Raw genomic sequence first — 23,522 nt, 5'->3', positions numbered from 1 at the left:
CAGACTCCCGTGCTAACTTCAACCTTCCCTACATAAGTTTGGGGCTTGGGTTGTTTTTCTGTGCATTGAGATTTGAAAGTAACTGAGACTTCGGGTGTGTTATGGGGACAGTTCACCCCAAAGTCAAAAACACAGATTTTTGCTCTTCCCTGTAGTGCTGTTTATCAGTCTAGATTATTCTGCTGTGAGTTGCCAAGTGTTGAAGATATCAGTGGTAGAGATGTCTGCCTTCTCTCGAGTATAATGGAACTAGATGTAACTCGGATTTGAAAACCTCACCAGCAATTTCTCTAGAAATCATGACCTAGTTGCTCAAGATAATCCACAGACCTTGTTGCGAGCAGTTTCATGTAGGAACTATTGTCTATCTTTTTACCAAACTACACCCACCAACTGTATCACCACACAGAAGGAAGCATGCATCTACTCATGGACAAAAAAAGACAGCCCAAAATGTAAACTTAAATGGCGTTCTCCTTGGCTAACCTGTAACATTAGCTAGCTCAGTAGTCCTAGGCGAACTAGGAGTAGATGCGCACTTCCTCCTGTGCAGTGATATGGCTGGTGTAGTTCAGTAGAAAGAAAATAGTTCCTACATGAAACTGCTCATGACAAGGTCTGTAGACCTACTGTAACCAGGTCATTATTTCTGGAAAGAGGTATTGCTGTTGAGTTGTTTTGGCACTGTGAGCACCACAAGCTGAGTGCCATCTAGTTTCATTATATTTGAGATACGGCTGACATCTCTGCAGCTGATATCGCCAACTTCGGCAGCTCACACCAACACTATCTCAAATAGCACTACAGGTAAGAGAGAAAAAAAAGGTATTTTTGATTTGGTGGTGAATGTGGTGGAGATAACATGGCTAGAGTTGACAATCTGATGCAGGGCCACAGCCAGGAGTTTAGAAATACTCAGGCAAGGAGAGCAATCTTCCTCTAGCAAAACTACTTCCAGGGAAGGATTGTTTGACTAGCCATCATTAAAGTCTTAATTTTTCCAGAGTATTACAAAAAAAGTACATTTTATTCATTCATTTAGCTGTGAAATAATATTTTTTGTTAATTTTATCTCCTTCACTTATGGTAAAAATGTTTCAAATATTAGAGTCACTCTTCTGAAACCTAGTGTGCCTAATATGTGCATTAATGGAGGATATTAAGTCTCCTTTGTGCTATTAAACTGCCTGCATTTCCAGAGGGAAATTACCTTTGTGTCCTCATTAGTAGCTTTGGCCTGGGTATGATCGCTCACGTCTCTTGCCCTGTTGGACTGTTGCAGTGGCATTGCCACATCCACAGATCTACACAACTAATGATGTGTAAACTATCATAGCCAGCAGAGCTGATTATAAAGATAAAGTCATGTTGTAAACAGAAAATAAATTTTCCTGTAAGACCTCCAGTGAATCCTTCTACTATAATACACTATCAATACAATGCTCTCAGTAGCAGGGAAAAACCTATACGTGTGTACATGTGTTCTTGCCTTTGTGTGGTAGTGTGATAGCTGGACTAGACATTGCTGCCACCCACTTGTGTCATTCAGGAGACCCTAGTTTAGGAGATCACCATGGTGACCACTCTTTGGCAAGGGGCGCACACACAAACACAAAAACAAATACACATCTCCTGTTTGACTAGAGAGCACATCAATTATTAATGGGCTGTGTTCACTAAATTCGTTTCCAGTCTCTCATTAAGCAATCTCTTCAAGGATCACATCTGTGCTCCCGTTCTGAGTGACTCCTCATTGTGCTCATTATCATCATCAGCATTTGCACAACGTGATCTCAGGGATCCTTTACAGAATATTTGAAACTACAAAAGCCTGCCATACAAAAAAATCTAGCAAACAGAAGAGCATAATAAGTCTAGATGTGAGGCTGAGTGGCTAAGTGTGGGTGGATCTGCCGGTATTATATTGGAAGTTGCCTTTTGTAATTACATCTACAGGTGTTATTTTTTTCTAGTGGCACATTAGCATTATGCCACGCTTGTGCTCAACAGGAGGAAACAGGAGATGCAGAGATGATGGGTTCGATAAAGACAGTGATTGATTTAGTGTGTGTGTGTGTGTGTGTGTGTGTGTGTGTGCTCCTGGGTTGAGCGTGTTTACGTGTAGAAGGGAACAGGGACAGCCCCCTGACATGGCGAGTGCCAGACTGAGTGTTCTTGATAATTAAGCGACTGTGCGATTATGCAATGAGCGTGACTGTGCCAATGAGAGACAAAGAAAGAACAGAGAGACAGAACAGGAGGCAGAGAGGACGACGTGACTCGGTTGGATGGATTCATGTGAAAAGAAAAGAAAAGAAAAGAAAAGAAAAGAAAAGAAAAGAAAAGAAAAGAAAAGAAAAGAAAAGAAAAGAAACACCACTGAGAGGAAACAAAAGTATTTCAGAGAAGCATTTAAGAATAAAGTTGAGTTGTTTGGTGCGTTCTTCTGTTAGTCGGATGGAAACTTTTATGTTGTGCAAGTTAGGATTTATGCTACTAGTAAGCATGCAGTAAACTATATTTGGAGGGGGTCAAGCAATGTATGTATGCATCCAAAGAATGCTAACGTATCCATGACACACATACATGAACTTTGCCCTTGCACCTGTAACATTGTAACCTTAGCAGACTGTGAGTGTTTATGTGTGTGTGAGTGTGCACCACAGGACCTAAACTTGGTTAGCTGCAGGCCATTAACTTCTTGCCTTCTCTAAGTTGTTGATCCTTTGGGTCTAGTCACAGACACATTCACCATAGCATGCATGTTGTATAGTCTGAGGGTCACTTCACCAAAGATAAATCATATTGTTTTATCACTGATACATGGATACTATAGCTCCACATTCCCAGAAGTATGTGGACTTTTGGAAATCATGGCTTTTCAAAGGAGTTTAAAAAAAGGATGCTGATATTTGCTTCCATTTAGCCACATAACCATTAGAGAAGTCGGGCGCTGATGCTGGGCTCGCATTTGGCATTTCAATTTATGATAGAGGAGATGGGTGAGGTTGAGGTCAGGGCTCTGCGCAGGCTAGTCAAGGTCTTACACACAGTTTCTTTATAGCCGTTGCTTTCTGCACAGAGGCATTGTCATGTTGACAGCCTTCCCCAGAATCTTGCCACAAAGTTGGAAACACACAGCTGTCTAAAATATCATTGCGCGCTGCAGCATTTAGATTTCCCTCAATAGGAACTACACAGGCCAAGGCCAAACCATTAAAGGAGTAGTGGTTCATTCTGAGAAATATGCTTTCCTGTGGCGACTTAAAGAAATATTTCACTGCTGGCAAGATTGTGTTTTTACAAAACTAGGCTGTCTATGCAGTAGAAAGAATACTCTTGGAATTGGTGCTACAGGACCAGAAAACACAGAGAGAAAGGTCGAAGGTAGGAGGCAGAAAACCAACGACTACCAGAATACAATGCACTGAGGTTATGCGAGCTCGTCAGCAAACAATATGATGACCAACTGGTAACAAATGGTCTCGTATTACAGTTAAACACTAAACTAAAATATGTTTCTGCAACACATTCTCACTCCGACTTCGTCAGATAACGACGCTTAGTCATGGATCTTTCATGTCGACATTTGATGTGCAAGATAGCCTGGGTGCCTTTGTTGTTGACAATCTGGGACAGCGTGTCAACAGCCTGTTACATGCATTGTGTCTTTTCAAAATACACTTTTGTTTCCACAGGAAATGTACAGTTTCATACAGGAAGCAAGCAGGTGAAAGTTGGAAATTGTTGGACTCATCCACGACCCATCCCAACCACCCTTGGACTTTTTGCCCCCTTAACATTGTTGTCAGGACACATATCATGCTGATGTGAAAGAACAGCTTTTTCATCTGTGTCTGACGAGGAAGTCATTGCCCAGGCACCCGTATTCGACGACTTTGGAATGAGATCGGGTTGGTTTCTGAAAATATTTTATGCAAGTAATAGACAAATGCAGTAACAGAATCTTGGTTAAAATTTGAGCAACGCTGCTGAGCTTTACCATTTGATCTGAGATTTTTCAGCCTCCATTTTCAGGAAACAAGAGACAATTGATACATCTCTTAAAAGTTCTCTGTGGAGTGTTTTACCTCTAGTTGAGTTATGGAGCTGTTGTTCCATTAGTAGGCTCCTGCTTTGTTTATCTTGTGTACGTGCTCATGGTTGACACAATACACAGTCATGCCAATGGTGTCACAGCATTCCTCTGATCAACAGGTGGTGGTAACTACCTGCCAGCTAGTAAATGTCAGGGTTGGAAATTCTTTTTTTTCCCCCACCTGCCACTGTGGCTGGTGGATTCCAAAATCTGCCAGCCACTCAATACACTACTATTGTTACTTTGATTGGCAAGGGACGCAAATATAGCAGCCACTTGCATATATTACCAGCATTTGGCTGGTGGCTGGTGCTAATTTCCAACCCTGGTAAACATGGATTTAAACAATTCTGGATTAAAATTGATTAAAAAACAGCCTTGCACATGTTTTATGAGGAAGGGAATGCATTCACTAGGTTTGTTAAAGCTCAAGGATACACACTGCATTTGGTGAGTAACACTGAATGTACTGTAAATGTAACTTTAGTCTGTTTACCAGAACGTTTGTGACATAAATATGAACCTGGAACAAGCATCTTGTTAGTTTAGCATAAAAACAGACTGTTAGTATTAGGAAATAGGGAGAAACAGCCCAGAGGGTAGCAAAATCTGCCGACTAACACCTCTGAAGCTCCCGAATGATCAATTTATATGTCGTTTGTTCAAGAGTTCTGACACACTGAGCCAACAGCCGGCTGTCGGTCAATGTTAGGCTGTCGGTGAGCGTCTGATTATTCATGTTGTCGGTGAGTGAAATCACTCTGATTCAGCACAGTGCATGAGAATAGAAATGGAAGTGAGGAAAGTAAACAATGACCAAAGTCAGCAGGGCGTAAGACCGAAACAAACTTGTTACATTAGATATGATCATTAAGCTCAATTGCAGAAACAGTTTGTAATTGTTTGTGTTATCATTTGTTCTCTCTGTGTTGTTAATGTGCGTTCAAATGCAACTTTTTGGCCGAGATACAGATGACGTGAAGCAATGCAACAGTCGACCATCTTTGCTGCTAGTTCTTTGACATCGGTTTGGTGTTCTAGGCCTTTATGTGCCAACAAAAAAGTGTAAAAATTGTAATTAATGGTTTTATAGGGGTTCTGGGCATCATCATCATTTTTTTCCCAATATGCCAAACTATTCCTTTAAAGCGAGCTTCAGAATAAAAGTTAACAGACACGCCTTTCCCTGTGCTTCCGGCTACTGTGGTCACTCGTATTGGGAAGTTAGTTGGAATGGGCGTGTGGAACAAAAAACATTATTTTGAGGAATCAGAAGTCAATCAGATCATCTATGAAAGGATTATCTGTCGACAAACAAAATGGCTTTACAGTGGTTTTCAAACTCCTGCAGCAGCCTTTTTCTAGATTAGGAATTCTTCAGGTGTCCCCACATATCAGCAATACTGAAGCACTGGCACAAAAGGTGAGGAAATTTTGCTATTAACAATAAGCAATGTGCATGATGAAGCTGTTGTCCACGTGATGAAACATTAAGTTGTTCTTTGAGAGCTGCTTATTTTGAGTTCAGCTTGTCAAAAATGACTCATTTCAAACTAAAGGACAAAGCAATGCAGAGCAAATTCCTTGTGAACTAACATCCCTCCTCAGCTGCAGTCTGATCAATTCTATTGTTGGCTCGCTGAAAAAAAGGGCATGAGAGATGCATATCATCATAACAGAGCAATCCACTGCCGGGAGAGAAGCAAGCGAGCTCTTTCTTACTCAAATGCTGATATGAACACATGTACCCACACACATGCACACATGTAGACACAGCCACGTACATATGTACACACAATTATGCACACATGTAGCCAACAGCCGTGCGTGCACAAATACACACATACACACACAACCACCCACGCACACCCTTGGAAGAAGCCACTCACACTTCGCCCCCATAGAGTACATGTCAGTCCATCTGGGATCATTAACACTATGTTAATGAATATAGGGCTGGGGCCAGGAGCATGTGAGGAGAGAGAGAGAATGAGAGGGATGCAGAAAGAGATGGAAAGAGAGAGGAAGATAAAGAGGACAGAAGGTGGGAGGATGGAGGAGGATAATGGATTCTCTCCTAACAAATGCACTGCCCGAGGTACTTGTAGGGGAAGAAAAACAGGGATAAGAAAAGATGGAAAGTGAGGGGAGGAGGGAAAGTAGGAAGAGGAGACCCGAACCACACCAAGATGGGGAGAGTACGAACTGAAAGGGAGCAGCAGAGCATAAAAGAGGGTAACGGGTCGACGCTGAGGAGCTAGTCAATGTGAAAAGACAACATGAGACAGTAAAGTAAACGGGGAGAGATGTACCCAGTGCGGTCTGGCCAGGGGCTGGTGAGCGCTCTGTGGAAATAACTGAACAGATGAACAGAAGAAAGGGAAGGAAGGAAAGACAGCAGAGACAACAGATGAGCTGAGAGAACAGGCAGGGAGACAGACAAGGAGATACAGTATAACAAATGATGGCAGAGGCGATGCAAGATGAGTAGCGTGGTTAAATATTTCACCGGGGTTTGTTTGTGCTTTTGTGTGCTGGTGTGTGTGTGTGTGTGCGTGGGCATGGGAGTGAGAGTCCCTGGGAGACAGAAAGGAGGACAGAGCGGCGGGGAGGGAGCGAACGAGTGAAGTGTGCCTGTTGACTGCGCGAGTTAATGATTCCTGCGGTCTGAATAGTGAGACAGTGTTAGTCCAGGAGGGAGGGAGGAGGTTCATTTACCCCCTGCCGACGCACACATGCAACATTGTTTTAGTTTGTTTGTATGCGTGTCCTTGGCTTGTTTTGATACCCTGTTAGCTTATGTGTTGCACGTTTGGAAACAGCCCAGCCTCCATGGCGACTTTCCAGAAGATGCTCGGAGCAGAAACGCCACCTCATTACGTGTTTGTCATTGCAAGAATCACTACTCGCCCCCCAGCCGGGCTAAATCTAGACACATGGAGCGCTATTAAGTAGAAGTGTGCCTCCCTGTGTTTGAATGGGGGTGACCACCTGTATGCAGATGAATGGGTGTGAATAGAGGCCGGGAGACATGCCTTTGTGGTGCCGGAGAAGGAGCAGCTTGTCGGAGTGTGCCGGTATGAGCCAGAGGGCCAAGGGCCCACAGGAGGCCGGGGATAAAGGGACAGAGGGCAGCAGGGTGACAAGCTGTCCATGTGTAGATGAAACAATGCCAAGTGTTAACAAGCCTAAGCTAGCGGTAATGACAGAGGTTGGGTGAACAAAAGGCAACTATTTGAAATGCAATCTGTGATCAACTAAAGTCAATAAGGAGCATATTACAATGATTTAGCCCCTTTAAGCCCCTTTATACCCTTTTTATTGTATCATAATGTTGTTGTTCCCCATGACCTTTCATTTTCCAATAACAGCTAAGATTATTCTCGGTGGGAGAGGCTTGGAAGGAGAGGCACAAATGGCACATCAGCAGCTGAGGCTGAGGCTTGAGGGCACGGCGAGTGATGACGTGATGAAGTCAGGACAAAAAAAGGAGGCAGAAACATTTTCAACATCTTGCTTTTTTCAATGCGGCAACAACAGAGGCAGCGGCAGCAGGGATCGGAGAGCACTCCTACACAGCTTTAAACTTCAATGAAAACCTGTGCAAGCAAATACATGTATCTGTGTTCACACGCTCACCCGAACGTTACTAAGTAGTTTCTCTACCATCCCTGTTTGGCTCACTGTTATGTTTCGGTGCGGCTGACGCCAAGCGTTTCCATCATGGGTGGATTATACAATAATAAAATAATGGGCCCCTGGGCACAGATATGGAAAGGGCCACTCCAACTCTCCTACACAGGAGTAAGACACACAGGCTTTGTGGTGGGTTAGGGTTTCTTTGTAGGTTTTATCCACCTTTTATATGTCTCTTTGTGGACATTTTGTGTCTCCTTGTGGTTGTTTTGTGTATTTTTAGGGTTGTTTTGTGTCTCTTTAAGGTAATTGTGAGTCTTCTTTATCCTTAAGCTCTCCTTGTAGTCATTGTGTGTCTATATGTGGTTGGTTTGTGTCTCTTCATAGGCACTTTGTGTCTCTTTATGGTTGTTGTGCCCATTTTTGAGGTTCCTCAGTGTCTCCTTGCAGTTCTTATGCCTCTATTTGTGGTCTTTTTGTGGTCATTTTGTGTCTTTTCTGGTTGTTTTGTGTATTTTTAGGGTTGTTTTGTGTCTCTTTGAGATAATTTTGTGCAATTTTTTTAATCATTTTGTGTCTCCTTTAGGTTGTTTTTGTCTCTTTAAGGTAATTGTATGTCTTCTTTATCCTTAAGCGTCTCCTTGTAGTCATTGTGTGTCTCTTTGTGGTTGTTTTACCCATTTTTGTAGTTATTCAGTGTCTCTTTGCAGTTTCTTTGCATCTCTTAGTCTTTTCATGCCTTTTTGTGGTCATTCAGAGTCTCCTCCTGGCTGCTACATTACAGTTTGACATTTGACATTTTGCAAGTGAAGGCCAGGGGGCCCTTTGACACGCTGGGCCTGTGGTTCTGTACCAGGCCAGTTCAGTAATCCATCTGTGGTTTTCATGTGTCTTTTACCCAACTTTTCAAAGTTTCACTCCGCCTCATTTCGATTTATTCTCTCGTCTCTATTAAACACCCCTGCTTCATATTTCTGTGTGTGTCTCAAGAAACCTCTTCAAATCTTGAGACAGAGATCCCTGACCAGCTCTGATCCCAGCCTGGAGCCGACAGGATGAGTGAAGAGGAAGAAGTGGAAGAGAGGAGCAAGACTGAGAATTTAATAGGCTGAGGGGGGGGACGCTGTCTTTTTTCAAAATAGCTGTCTCCCACATATCCTTAACCCCTCTTACAAAAACATTTATTCTAGCTGGACTGATACTTTTCATCTTCCTCTGACACCATCTGTTTTTGTTTTATGTGTGTCTTCACTCCCCAAAACTCCATTGCACGGTTGCCTCTGATAAAATAAGCTGGAGAGAAAATCAGGGATTGGCAGGTACAGGTAGCACCACGCGCTCTCTGTGTTTCCTTCTGCTTCATTACGTAAGTTATGTAATTGTGGGATTTCCATAGCATGTTAAACAACTTGTAGCAGATAGTGTGACGCCTGGAGACAAGTCCCTTGGAAATAAACAAGGCGGTTTCCTTTTGCTGAGAGGTTTGTATGGCTGTCAGGTCTTCCCCCAGACTTCCTTTAATCCACTTTTAGAGCTGTCGAGCTTTCCATCATCTCAAACACGTTTTTTTCCCTGTGAGTTTCTTTTTGGAGCCATCAAGTTTTCTCTGCTTTACTGTCATTCGCAGAAGCCTTGGTCTTCCCTGTCTGTGTGTATCTGTGTGTGCCCGTACGGGCTGTGGGAGGATTAAGTCTCCCTCAGAGAGTCATCCGTGGTTTCCACTAGTTACAACACATATCACAAGAGCCTGTAGAGAGGACTTAAATGTTTGTTTGCACGCGTGTTTCTCTCTCTGTGTGTTCGTGTACATGTATCCCAACCATCTGACTCTTGGCTGCAGCAGCAGAGAGGAGGTGTAGTTGTGGGTTGTGGATTTCTAAATTTGAGTTTCTGTCTTGCTACATGGTTGGTTGCTAGATGTGTTACATGAACGTATCATGAGGAGATCCCATGTCTGAGCAGCGGAAGTCTTGCTGGCAGCGAGGGGCACTATGAGAGTCACTCCTGGTGTTGTGTGTGAGTGAGAATTGGGCCGGTGAATCACTGGCTAGTTTTGGAGCTGCTGTAACAGTATTTGCATTTCAGTCATTCTTTAGAAGAAATCAATACATGTAGTTGCTTCTGGTGTCAGTGGAGCTAAGTGGAGGGCATTACAGGAATAGCTGCTTGTATATATGAAATCACCTCAGAGGTTTTGCATTAGAAGAATTTATCATGACCTGGACTTACACTCATTATTCTTCATCAAACATGAATTCACTTCCTCTACCCTCTTCCTCCTCCTTTACCCCTATTTTTTGGGAGACATTATAGAATGGAAAAGCACCCTCAGCCATGATTAACCCCCCACTGCCTACGGGATCTATAGTCAGTGTGTGGGTGTGTGTGTGTGTGTGATCATGTCAGTGCCAGGACGTGTGTCTGCTTGCCCAGCCAAGCCTTGGGACAGTCAGACACTCAGCTTGTCTGCACATACAAATACACACGCACACACACACACACACACTCCACTTCCCCCGCAGCTCTGGAGCTCTGAACCAGCTAACCCAGGCTGGGCTCCATCTCTGCCCGAGGGAAGCCCTCTCCTGCTGGGTCCACAATCCCGCTGACACCCCACGGTCTGGACTTTATCCACTCCATCTGTGAGGTTGTTTTCTAAAGTTACCTGTCTGGGGACACGGCTAAGCGGAGACCACAAGATTAGACTGGCTGATAAGCTGGTAATAATTCTCTACTATCTGACAAAAGGCAATCAGTACAGCAGCGTGCCTAGACAACAACAGCCTGCAGGAACACCTCTCTGCACAGGGTTCTCAGATGACTGAAACACAACCACTGGGATGATGAACGCCAAAATCTTGTCAGTATGTGACATATAAAAGTAATTTGTGTCTGAAGCATAAGTGCAGCAACATATTTACAGCTCACCGTGACAACAGACAGTGCAAAACCATGCAATTTAGCAGCATACAAAAAAACACAAGTTGACAAACTTGTATTACAGCGTATAATAACAACCCAACACCTCAACACAATATAATTGCAACATGTAGTGCATCATAACACAATGCAACACAGCTGAACAACAACACATGACTGTTACGACATAAAAAAACCACATTCCAACAACAACAGACACCAACATATCATAATGGCTGTTGAAACTTACATTAATTATCAAAATAAATAATCATTTTTCAGTGGGAAAGTCGGCTACCTTATTTCTGTATTTCTATTTTAGGCAAATGTTTACTTCTGTTTTGCCAAATCTCACTGACAAATATTGCACTTTTTACTCCACTACATTTATTTAAAAGCTATAGCTACCTGTCAGATTAAGATTTTAAATTAAAAACATATAATTAGTGTGTGAAATGACTCATTATTGTAGATTAACTACCCAAAAGTGTATAAAGCAGTTCATATGAGCGTTAACATTTAAGTTCTGCTGACTTGATCTGATAATATCATAACACAGGCAGTGCTGACATTCTGCATAATGATTTTTAATGATGAATTATACTGATACTAAGTACATTTCAACACAGAACACTTTGTTTGCAATACTTCTGTATGTTTTTGAGTGAAAGACTTGTAGGCTAATACACTATTTGTACAGTGTGTTATTATTACTTTAAATTATCCATTGCCATTTTTATGATTAGATGTTTTTAGATGGTCTTGTTGTGCATATTCCCACTTGTGCTTTTAATTGATTTTCTTTAACATCTTATGAAACCTGTTGACATGATTATAATTAAGTTGCTCCTAAGTCTGAATGTCCTTCAAATGTGTGTTTTTTAACTTCTGTTTTCACTTATGTTGTTTATAATTTCTTATCTTATCAGATTAATGTTCCACTCTGACTTATATTAGTTTAGTACTCTTCTATGGTGTTATTAAAGCTCTAGTAGAGTTGTTTTTGTGTTTTGTGGTGTAAAGAGTGAGCAGCTGGAGGGAGCGTCTCCAGTGGCTGCGCTGGGCGGGGCATCCACTTTGCTTTTCACTGCTATTGGTTGGCGCCGCATGGAGGGGTGGAGCCACTGCCAGACAAAACAGACAAGTTGCGCTCCTGTGAACCAGTCAAGAGTTGCAACAGTGTTTGGTGAGACGCGTTAGTTTGAACAGCTTTGATTACTACTCTAGGTGCGTAAAATCCACTGTGCGTATTTACGCATTTGAATCTTCAACAGCAGACGTATTTTAGAGTTGTCGCTTACTAGCTGAGCTTGGTGAGGTTCCTTTGGAGAAGAGGAGATATGGATTTGGTGTATCTGGTGTGTTTAGCGCTGAGCATCGGTGCTTGGTTCGCCTGTGCGGAGAGACACAGCGTCTACTGGAACGGCTCGAACCCAAAGTAAGTCCTGGTTTGTGCTTTTGTGCGCGAAAATGCTGCGTGTGTTTGTGCCTGAAGTTAATATGTGACTAGTAGTAAAGTGTCAATCACTGCTCTGTGTGTGTGTGTGTGTGTGTGTGTGTGTGTGTGTGTGTGTGTGTGTGTGTATGTGTGTGTCTCACACATGTAAAGTCCCCATGTTGCGCGCAGTGTCATTACCCAAGGGCCCCGAGGCTGCGCACGCTCTTAAACTGCTACAACAAAGCTTGTTGTTGTTGTTTTTCATTCATGTGACAATTAAAGGTTCGTGTGACGTTTAAGGTGTGTGTGGTCTACCTTTTAAACCCGCCTAACAGGATTGCGATCAGGGTATTAGACTACACAGCAGCAGCGGGGCGTAAAAGCAGAGGACTGTGAGCGGATGCCCAGACAGATGGACAGATTCACCACTATATTTAACCGCAACACATAGACACAGACATACTCTAATAGTAGAAAATAGACTGACGAGTATGAACTTGGCCAGTGACGCTGTCTGTAGGGTCTGCACCTGTGTGTATATGTGTGTGTGCAGTGTGTGTCATGGAAAGTCTATAAATGAAAATCAGTGGGTTCATTTCGTAATCAGTTTTATAGAGATGCATCAGGACTGTCAGTAAAGTGTTTCTTCATTGGGGAAGATAGTGATAGTGTGTGTGCAGTGTGTGTGTGTGTGTGTGTGTGAGAGAGAGAGAGGCACATATTGCTGATTATTTTGTTCTGAGGTCAGAAATGTAATGCTATCCGACCACTCAGTGGGATCGATGGAGCTTGACAGACGCGCAATATCGCAGCGCGATTTATTGAGCTTTTAGCGTGGAGCGAGTGATCCCCCCACCACGCTTGAAAGACAGTATTATTTTATAACCGAGCTGAAACAGAAGGACGGTCCCCGCTCATCTGCTGCCGAGAGAGGTCGATTAAAATCCGCCACCGAGACTAAACAAGGGCAAAAGCCATTATGGCCTTTTAAATCTTGTCTTGATTACATTACTGGCTCTCTAATTGCCCTTTAAGAATGACAATAGACGCGGGGCTAAAAAGGAGCCCCCGCAACAAGGCAAACAATTGTCCTGATAATTGGATAAGGAGTCTAATGGAAAGTCCTGTCGTCACAAGCAAGTGCTTGTGTCATGGGTTAGTCCATGCGTGACTCACCGGCCGGGTTTGACCCACCTGAGTTTTACACCTGAGTCACCACACACACAGAGAGGGGAGGAACTGTGGTTCAGGTGAGACTGAAAGGAAAGGTAAGAGAGGAAATGTGACACCAAGAGGCTTTTTGGGGGTCTGGGTACAAAGAGGAAACTGGGGCTCCAAGTTTTAGTTCAAATAAGACAAAAAGAGAAGGGGAGCGGGGGTGGTCTGCTGTCTCTAATCCGGCCCTGGACTATTTCTGCTGTCAAATGGGAGTTGTGTAACCAGAAGAAAAACCATAATAATACTCTAATCCCTTTTGCTGGATGTCTAAACATAGACCCTGACACAGACAGACATAAACTTCACACACATCACAAACATGTGGCTTTTCTGCTTCTGTCATATCTGTCATACTTCCAGTCAACCGAGACCGTTCTCATTCTCTGTTGTTCACTCAAGAGCTACAGGGAAATAGTTTCTCAGCCACAGAAATGTGTATCAGGAGGATAATGGCAGCTAAAAGCCAAAATGAAACCATTATCAGTTGACCCCCACATGCTACTCGTATTATATTTTTCTGGCCAAATTTAACAGCCTAATCTCCATTACTCCTCTGTAATCCCTCATTCCTCGACCCCCTCCTTTACCTCTCACTCCTTTCTCTTCCCGTCCATGTTTCCATCATCTCTCCTGTCTTCTGCTTTCCAGCACCTGCCCCAAACTGTTCCCTGTTCCCCAGTGATCAATCAGTCACCTGTTCGGAGGATCACATTGATCCATCAGCGGGGCTTTGACAGCAGCAGGCCATGGATAATTGATGCTAATTGATTCTTAGTCTGATTGTGAGCGGCAGTGATTTGTCATAGGTGGAGGACGGTGACCAGATGGCAGCAGTCTGCCCATTCATGTAGTCTGAGGAGTATAGAGGAAGTGAATTAAGCTGGCAGCAGTTTAGGTGTGTGTGTGTGTGTGTGTGTTTCTCTGAACACAGTGTGTGTAGGAGTGTGTATGATTATCACCAACCTGTCAGTGCAATTTAATGTAAACCTGTACTCCAAGTCCCTGTAGGGATGTGATACTCTGAGTGAGTGTGTGTACAGTTTTCTTACATGACAGGTGGAGAGGCATGTTTTTCTAAGTCTGGTCCGGTCTTGTTTTTACAGTACGTGTCTCTGCCTGTGTTGATCATATGAGCGTGTGTGTGTGTGTGTGTGTGTGTCAGAGACAGAGATAGAGTTTGAACTTGTGCTGCCCTTTAACAGCTTTTAACGGGAAGTGATTTTGTTGTTGTGGAACCGAGTACGTAATTGTTGATGTGTCTGCTGTGTGTGTTTGCCCCAACGTCAGAGTAAGATAAGGAGTGGCTGTTACCGGAGGCAGTCTTACCGAGACATGATAAATGTGTGACTCACACTTACACACACTGGGGGGCAAGAGTGAGGACTGGGATGTTAATATTAGCTACAGCCAGCATTCCTCTCCGCTGTTACTATACTCAACTCCGTCAGCTGCGTGTGTGTGTGTGTGTGTGTGTGTGTGTGTGTGTGTGTGTGTGTTTCTCTCACTGTACCTGTCTGTTCCTCTCCCCATCTTCACTCCTCTTTCACTCTGTAACAGCTGGGTCTCCTCCCAGACTGGCCCTGAGCCCTCCATCTCTTTCCCCCCTCTACTTACTGATTCAAGTGCATACAAGATCTCTACTTTTCTGCACAGATGTGCTATTAACACAGTCTCCTTTATAGATGCTATCTCTGTGTTATTTGGCTGCTTTCATCCATCCGGAGTGGCCCGGCTTTATTTCTCATGCTCCCCCATATCTGTGCAAATATCTTTATCAGGAGTTTGGTGTAATGTAATATTCTGTTTATCTCTGGCTCCGTCTGCCAGTGCTGTTATTGAAGCAGCCGGGCCTGCCTGTACACGTACAGTACATGTGGCCTGGAGGATGCGTCCCCCCCCCCCCAACATGTACATTTTATACATTTTGTTCCCCCTTCTGTCTGTCTCCCTTTCCACTCATTACGTTCACCCCTCCCCACCCCGTGTCCCGTCTGGTTGCTGGCCTCTAATCTCACCAGAATGAGAACACACACACTTACGCACACACTAACATAGATTACAGACGGCTTGTAATCTGACCATCTGACCCATAGACACAAACCCATCATCCTGCTGGCATTCTATATATATATTTATGATCCTGTGATGTAACTTCTGTCTGTTTCATTATGACCTCTTTCATCAGTTTGTGTGTATCTGGGTTATTGTGTAATCGTTACAACATATATATATATAAGTTGCTTAATAAACCTGTGGATGTCAAAGTGGATCTTTTCAACCATAATCACCCAGATGTCCTGTAGTACTTGTAATTGATTGTTGTGATGCATGATGGATCTCTGCATCAGAACAATCAATTACGATCAGTGCAGAACATCTCCACTTATCTTGCTGTACATCCTTCCAAATTAATATCAGAAGGCTTTGTGTGTATTCCCCGCTGATGTAACCGTCCTCTTACCTAACACACTTATAGACATACTTTCATGCATCGTAGCACCCAGCAGCACCTGGGGACTGTAGTGACTGCATAAACTACAGTTCTGTCTGTGTCTCAGGTCTGTGGACACCCTCCTCCCCCGTCACAGTATCCATGTACCTCTGTTTTCTCTCTGCTCTTCCTCTCGCTTCCTTATCTGTGGTCCAGACTTCCTCCCCTCCCTCCATCCGTCCCCCTCTTTCTCACAGACCTTCCTCTGTCTTGGCCCTCAGTAGTTTTCCACCGGAGGAGGACAGAGCACCTCTCAGCCCTCGCCTCTGCTAACACCAGAGGGGCCTGCTTTTGCCTAGCGTTACCGTAGTATGTGTGGGCAAGCATGCGTGTGTATGTGTGTACTGCTCATTCATAGCATTTCAGGCATACTTTGGCATTGCTGTCCACTCATAGCCCACCATCGCCCTCTAAAGGGCAGAATTGGCAACGGATTTCAGTCAGATGGACTCCAGTTGGAGTATTTTAAGGATGTTTTGCCTTCAAAACTTTTTTCTCACATGAGACAAGTTAAATATTTAATGTGAATTCTTAGAAGTTACTGAACTTGTTCCCTCTCTCTCTCGCAGCTAGACAGACACAAGCGAACAGATTAACTCCCCGTGACCCCAAAACATATTAAACCAAGCATGATACCATTTGGCCTTCTTCTATTCATCGCAGACAGAATGGGAGGCTACAAAAAGGGAGGCCGGGTGAAAAGATTTTGGGGGGGCAGAGAGGCGGAGGAGGAGGAGAGGCCCGGGGTGCAGGGTGAGAGAAGGGTGAACTGGAGAAAGGGATTTGTGTTGAGAAATTAGCCTGGATGAAGAGCTCTGGTATATTATGTCAGCGTTAAGAGACAGGAGAAAATAGAGGAGAGGGAGAGGGGGGGATGGGCCTATTTTTGGAAGAATAAAGGAGAGGCAGACGGAGGGAGGAGAGAGTGGACAGTGATGGATGAAGGGAGGGGATAAGTTTGGAATTGAATAAGTGAGAAACGGCAGGGTTGACAATTTTAAAAGCTCATCTTCCAAGGACCAAAAGGATTCTCAATGTCTTCACTATATTATGCATGCGTATATAAGCACACAGATTAACATGTAGTGGAATAGAGTTGAGTGCTGGATTTACGGTGTAAGTAGGGACAGAAGATCTTATTGGTGCCTAGCAGAGGAAGAATCCCACTGGGTTTCTTATTGCAAGACAATGAGATAGAGGAAGAATGAGGGTAGATTACACTGGAAGCTAATATAGAAAGACTTTTCGGTGTATATTAGATTGGCTTTAATGGAGTATCCCACCAGTGAGCAGCTAAACCCATTAGAACCACTGACAGCTCCTCGGCCTGTGTGAAAGGAGGTGTGAATCTGCCATGCCACAGCAAATTAATAGGGTATTAAGTGTACACGTCAAAGTAAAAGTGTGTGAGAGTGCGCCGGGAAATTTGATGAGTACGCCTTGTGAGAACATCGTAAACTATCCAAACCGCAGCCCCCCTGCACACCCCCGATGTGACATTCCAGTGTGTGCACACTTACTACTGATTACCTGCAGAGCAAATGGCGGAGGGGATGCATCTGTTTGGTGTTTCAGTGGTGCTGACTCGCTACATGGGTGCGTTGTGTGTAATAAATATCTTCAGCGCTGACTCAGACTGTAGCGTGCGTGAGTAAGTTGCGACCCTGAACTCTAACCCCTCGACCCTGGCTGGCAGTTTGAACTGCTCCCCAGAGGGACGGTGAAAGACAGAGTTCCTGTGTCAGTTGTTTGACCGACACCAGTGAGAGCTCTGGGGACAAACTGCGGGGACAGCAAGGAGAAGACGAAAAAGAAAGGAGGGATGGCAGGAGGAAAAAAAGGATGAGGTTTTAGAGGACAATAGCAAGACTTCAAAGCTTAAGTGAGGAGGACAAGTGTTGGAGGAGTCACCTACTGTCTTAACACAACCAGTGCTGTAGCTGTTACCCTTATAACACACATACATACACACACACACACACACACACCTTGCCCACTGACGCAAAAGCAAAAGTAGCTCTGTAGTGTGAGTTGACCTGTTTGCGGCAGAGAGGAAGAAAGACTACAGCCACCTTCAACCCTTGCTGTTTGCCCACACCTCAGTCACATGCAAGAAAACACACGCGCACACACACACACTGAAACACACAAGAGGCTTCAGTAGGCATTGATAAACAGATGTGCTCATGAGCCCGGGGCATGAGACGCCCTGAATAAGGGTCTTCAGAGAATCCCTCCCCCCTTGAAAACACACACACACTCATACACACACTGAGATAAACTAACTCACGGGAAGAAGAGGCTGTTTGAAAAGTAGGTTTGCAACAACTCACACACCTGGCCCTCACTCTCACATACGACATAGCTATCACGTTAATGCGACTCTCACTCTCCCGAGAGCTGTCAGTCAGGGGCGAGAGCAGACGCAGGGAGATACAAGAGTCTCCAGGAGTGGAGAGCTTTGATGAGTGAAACGTAAAGTAGAGGGGGCAAGGAGGATGGAGGGGAAAGACACGGGCTTTGCACTGTAAAAGTCTGACCTAGTTCAACAGGCATCCATAGGGCTATGGTTTTACCAGAAAGGAAGAAGAAGCATTTCTAGACAACTCAAATGCAGCTGTGAACGCACTAAAATACCCTAACAGTCATATGAGCACACATATAACACACATCCACAGCAGTCAGGGCAGTGAAAGCTCCACATGGGGTAAGGTACAGGGGTTGAAGGGGCCCTGTAGCCTTCAGGCATTCTGTCTTTGGGGAGGGAAAGGGTTTAATTACACCTCATTCATTCCTCCTCCCCTTTCTTTTTTAGAGAACACGTTGGCCCCAGACCCCTAACAGCTTTTAATTAGCCAGACCAATGGAGGAGAGGAGGGGGAAAGGGGAAATGAGGAGGTGAAGAGAAGGATAAAAGCAGAGTTTTCTTAAAAGCACGAGTTGTGAATGAAATTAGCAACAGAATCTATCTGTTTTGTTGGCTTCTGACAAGCCGGTGTTTTCATGCAGAGGTCGGCAAGGCCGCTAACAAGGACGCAGTGTGGGAAAAAGGTGTATCCCATGCAATTTAAAACTACTCTTCACTTCAGAGGGAGCAACTAGAGATCTCCAAGTGCCTTGTTTTCTCCGGCTCTCTTATTACTGGTCTGAGTCAAATAAAACGGAGCAGAGAGGAACAAAATGAGAGCAGAGATTATTTAGCCAATTAGGCTGCTACAGGCTGTGTCTGTTTCCCTTTCGTTGAAACACTTGAAACACACATACAAACAAAGGCGTGCACCTACACAGGAGTGTACACAAAGAGCCTTTTCTGAGAGAAAGCAGTGATTGCATGGGGAGGGTGGTGATCAGCCTGTTAGCCCTGGATAACAAGTGTAGAGTTGTGCTCGGCTAACAAAGCATGTTTTGACAGGTAGGTTTGCGCTAACTGATACACACACACACACACATGCAGAGGCAGGAAGGAGGGGTTAGAGGCCCAGATTTGGAGCCAGCATGTCTGTGACTTGGCCAGGGGGTCCTAACAGGAGCAGCAACAACAGGACAAGGGGGGCCAGGGGCCACCGCGTCCCACACTTTGAAGCCGAGGCACAAACACACAAAAACAACGGCAGACATGCAGGGGCTGTTTTCTTGTCACTTTCACTCTCTGCAACACGCTAAACACAAGCATCCACAAGCAGTCATTCAGTTTAAACACAGATTAGATTTGAGGATTAGAGACCTGTGACCTTCCAGGATGTAATCAGAGTGATACACACATATCAATCTTTCTTCACCTCCTGTCTTTTGGCCGATCTCACAGCAGTAGCAACTACCAGAAAGCTGCAAAGCCCAAATTGCAGCCTAGCACCGCCTCACCTGCAGCATGTTTACAATAAAGGAAAGACTCAGTAGTAATGAGAAAGTGAAAGCGAAGCTACCAGGAGTTGCGCATAAATTCATTTCCTCCTCTGCCCCAACAAAGTCGTCCCTTCCTGAGTCGTAGCTTCTTATTAACAATCAGTAAAAGTTCTGCTGAGGTGAAAATTTAACAAAACTTCCTGGAAAGTGCTTCACACTGAAAATCATTGCTGCAGATGCGCAGAGCAGGATTCCTACCTATTTTTTACCGTCTCTTCATTAAGACACCAAACAAGCACAGGAAGTGAGCAAAGAGGAGACGGGGAGGCTTAAAAAGAGCCATAAAACTAAATGAAGGGTAAGGATGAAAAGAGGGAAAGAGAGCGACAGTCTGACTGTCTCCACCCACTCTCTTTCTGTCTTTGATGAAATCAGGGAGAAATTGAGAGACAGTCTCACATAGAGACAGCAAATTAGTGTGAGGAGTCACAACAGGCGCTTCGGCACTGACGGACAAACATCCAGGTGAAGAAACAAGTGGCACAGAAACAGTTTGAAAGGACGAGACACTGGGTTATACAGATAGAAAGGTGAACTGGCAGAGAAGTTGAAAACAGAGATTTAGGAAATCTATTAAAGAAGGTGTGAAGTGAACTTCTGCTGCAGGCAATAGGGAGGAGAGCAGGAAGGTGTGTGTGTGAGTGGGATGGCGGTGAGGCTTTATGGGATTCTAGGTGTGTTTCCTCGTCTGTAAACAAAGTGAACAAGTCTGGCCTGATCAGGCTCTTTCTAATTCTGTCACAGTGACGGGTTTGCACATGTATACCTAAAGACTTCAACACAAACACCCTCACGTGTTATCTGACTGCCACCTTTGTAGCTCTACCTGTGTGTTATGATGTTATTCGCGTGAGTGAGCCTGCTTCCTGTCGCTGCGCGTGTCTACGAGTGATTAGCCCGCATTGTTATTTGCACTGTGTGTGTTGAATGAGCCAGCCTCTCAGGGTGTGTGTTGAACACGTGTCCTGACAGACAGTATCTGTTATTCATGGTGTTAATTCTGCAAAATAAAAGAAAAACACTTCCATGGGTGAGGAGCTTTGTCAGTAACCTCCTCCTTTCTTCCTGTCTCCCTGCAGCTTCCTGTGGGACGAGTACACAGTGAACGTGCGCATCAACGACTATCTGGACATCATCTGCCCCCACTACGCTCACGGCGAGGTGCCATCGCATTCAGCCGAGCGCTACGTGCTGTACATGGTGGAGAGGGAAGACTACGAGGTGTGCAAGCCTCACTCCTTCGACCAGCTTCGTTGGGAGTGCTCGCGGCCATTCGCTCCCCATGCGCCTGAGAAATTCTCTGAGAAATTCCAGCGTTTTACTCCCTTCACCCTTGGCAAGGAGTTCAGACAAGGAGAGAGCTATTATTATATCTGTAAGTGTCAATGAAAGGATTTTTACAAACTTATTCTGATCCTGTGATGGTTTCTTGTACTAAAACTTTTCCCTCGTTCTGACTCTCCACAGCCAAGCCAATGCATCACCACGGCCAGGAGTGTTTAAGGCTGAGAGTGGATGTTGTCGGGCATAAAGGATCTGGAAAGCCCAATCAAGATAAATCCAAGGTGGAAGATACAGGAAAAAGCCCAGATGGAGGAAAAGGGAAGTTTCCTGCTGCTGCTGGAGGAGTTCACAACCCGTCTAACCGGCTCCCAGCAGGTGAGGATTCTTCTGAAAAAATACCAGACAGACGCAAAATAGTCACAGCAGAGGAGCTCAGCTGGGTGTGTTTATCCTGCCTGAATGATGAAATCTAATATTGACGCTCCCTCCCTTTTCTTTCCTCAGATGACCCTGCTGTGATGGAGCCAAATGTCCAGAGGAGCATCGGCAGCTCAGGAGCACAGGTGGTCTCCTTGTCGCTCTTCTTCACCACCATCCCAGTCCTGTTAGGCCTGATGCTACACTAAGGCTGAGCCGGACGCCACAGCAGAGACAATGCTAACTCAATGCTGGCCATTGGGACCACAAATGAACTCTCAAAGACTTTTTTATAAACAGATTTTTTTATACAAGAGTGGACAGTGTGTGTTTGTGTGTTTGTTTGCGTGAATGTGGAACGTGGATCGTTCCAAAGAAGAGGACCTTTTTTTTTTATGACTTTATAATGAGGATGGAAGTTCTCATTTTTAAGATGCACTCTTTTTTTCGGTCATTACGAACAAAACTGCGAGCAAACTGATCAAAAATACATAATGGGTAGTATTAAATTTGAAGAATGACAAGAGGATTACATTATCTTCGTTATCCTGTGTTTTCACCATTGGTACAGAGTTGCATTACACTCCTCATCTCCAGGTGTTAATGTCATTTATTTTTCTTCCTCTACATGTAGAGACATTATTAATTCTGTGTATTGGAAATGTTGTCGTCGACTGCCAAAGTGGTATGCATTATGTAGGATTTTTTTTGTCATGTTGTTGTGTAGCACTCAGCTCCCTGTTAAATCTCCCTGAGTCTGTTATATCTATTCAAGTCTGTCAAAGCATCACTGATACAAAAGCAGTCGCTGTGGTTTAGATGAACACACACATTCAGTTCAGTTATAAGACAACACAGGCAAACAAATTGTCTTATTCAGACCAGTGGTTCTCAACCTTTTTTTTCTGCCTTTTTTGGCTCACAAGCCCTTAAAGTGATGCCTACAGCTGCCTATGCAGATTAAACAGTAAAGTTAATTGTGCTTTTTTACGTTTGATAATATTAAAAATTTGATTTGGATCCTGCCCAGGGACAACAGATGCAAATTAGCCACTAGCTAACTCTGTTGCAATTACTTTTAATTGTGCGCCGTGCCTGCAAAAACAAACAATAATAAAATACATTTATTTTTTGTGTCACAAGTCTTCACTAGTCGATTACGTGTTCTCCGGAGGGATTGTGACCTGAGGTTGAGCGCCACGCAGACACATTAAGATACATTATATAACTAACAGGGGTTTTAGGGAGCTGAGCTTCTCCAGTGCTTATGGTAATTCACTCATTTCTACTGTACATGGTACACTGGTGTGCAGATGTGGTTCCACTCGCACATTGTCAAACCTCAAACTGAAGGGAATTCCCAGAATACACTTACAGATGTTTGTTTTCTTGTTCTCGTGTCATTTTGTAAATGTTTATATGTAAATGTGTATATAGAAAAAACTATAAGAAACTGTTTTATGATGTGAAAAAAATCTTCAGTGAAATAAAAAAAAGTGATGTAATGAAAATCTTTGTCTGGTTTTTATCATCTCTTGTGTTTATTTGGGATCTTGAAAGTCCACTGACATCATTGAGATTTTGATGGATGATACAATATTTTAAAGCGATCCATCTCCCCGTGTGATGACATCTCTCCATCTGCCTCCACATTTCCACCCCCAGGTCTTTCCCAACCTCTATTCTCATCCCCTCTTCTCTGCCCTCTCCCGTCTTTCATCCCTGGTGACACGGCCTGCCCTGGCTTAGATTTCACAGTCTGAAAACCAAACACGAGAACCGAGTGGGGGGACGATGAAGGAGTGAGAGGACGGGATAGTGCAGCGAGAGAGGCCCACAAGCAAACTGACAACTGGGTGTGAAGGTGTCACTCTCGCCTCCTCACTCACACCATTTTTTCCCCCCTTTCTTTTACTGCTCTGCACATGCTCTTTAGAGGATCCATCTACACAGTGGTGTGTTGGAATGAAGAGGAGCGCAGCGCACACACACACCTTCATACCTGCAAACCTCAGAGCTGACTGAAAACTGTTAAAAGTCACCATCCCCTGTAAAACCACGCAACATATAGATTCAAAACCAGGGCATAAAACTGAGTTGTTTGTCTTTCCATAATC

General features: G+C 44.2%; 1 protein-coding gene across 1 annotated transcript; it reads left to right on the top strand.

The window, feature by feature from the left end:
* Positions 1–11,819: 11,819 nt before the first annotated feature.
* Positions 11,820–22,910, top strand: efna1b (ephrin-A1b). Its single transcript, XM_050047138.1, has 4 exons — positions 11,820–12,092; positions 20,784–21,079; positions 21,172–21,363; positions 21,493–22,910. Exons 1-4 carry the CDS (start codon positions 11,995–11,997, stop codon positions 21,612–21,614), a joined length of 708 nt encoding a protein of 235 aa, XP_049903095.1. The 5' UTR covers positions 11,820–11,994; the 3' UTR covers positions 21,615–22,910.
* Positions 22,911–23,522: the final 612 nt, after the last annotated feature.

Source organism: Epinephelus moara, chromosome 6 (genome assembly GCF_006386435.1).
Source record: "Epinephelus moara isolate mb chromosome 6, YSFRI_EMoa_1.0, whole genome shotgun sequence".
NCBI lineage: Eukaryota > Metazoa > Chordata > Actinopteri > Perciformes > Serranidae > Epinephelus > Epinephelus moara.
Note: the sequence above shows the minus strand (reverse complement) of the source record. Positions and strands in the feature narration are given on the sequence as shown.

What these genes read in the sequence shown, in the direction of transcription:
- efna1b (XM_050047138.1), top strand. Translation starts at nt 11,995, where the DNA reads ATGGATTTGGTGTATCTGGTGTGTTTAGCGCTGAGCATCGGTGCTTGG. An exon ending in AGAGAGCTATTATTATATCT is followed by an intron (nt 21,080 to 21,171) that starts GTAAGTGTCAAT and finishes GACTCTCCACAG; the next exon opens with CCAAGCCAATGCATCACCAC. An exon ending in GTCTAACCGGCTCCCAGCAG is followed by an intron (nt 21,364 to 21,492) that starts GTGAGGATTCTT and finishes TTCTTTCCTCAG; the next exon opens with ATGACCCTGCTGTGATGGAG.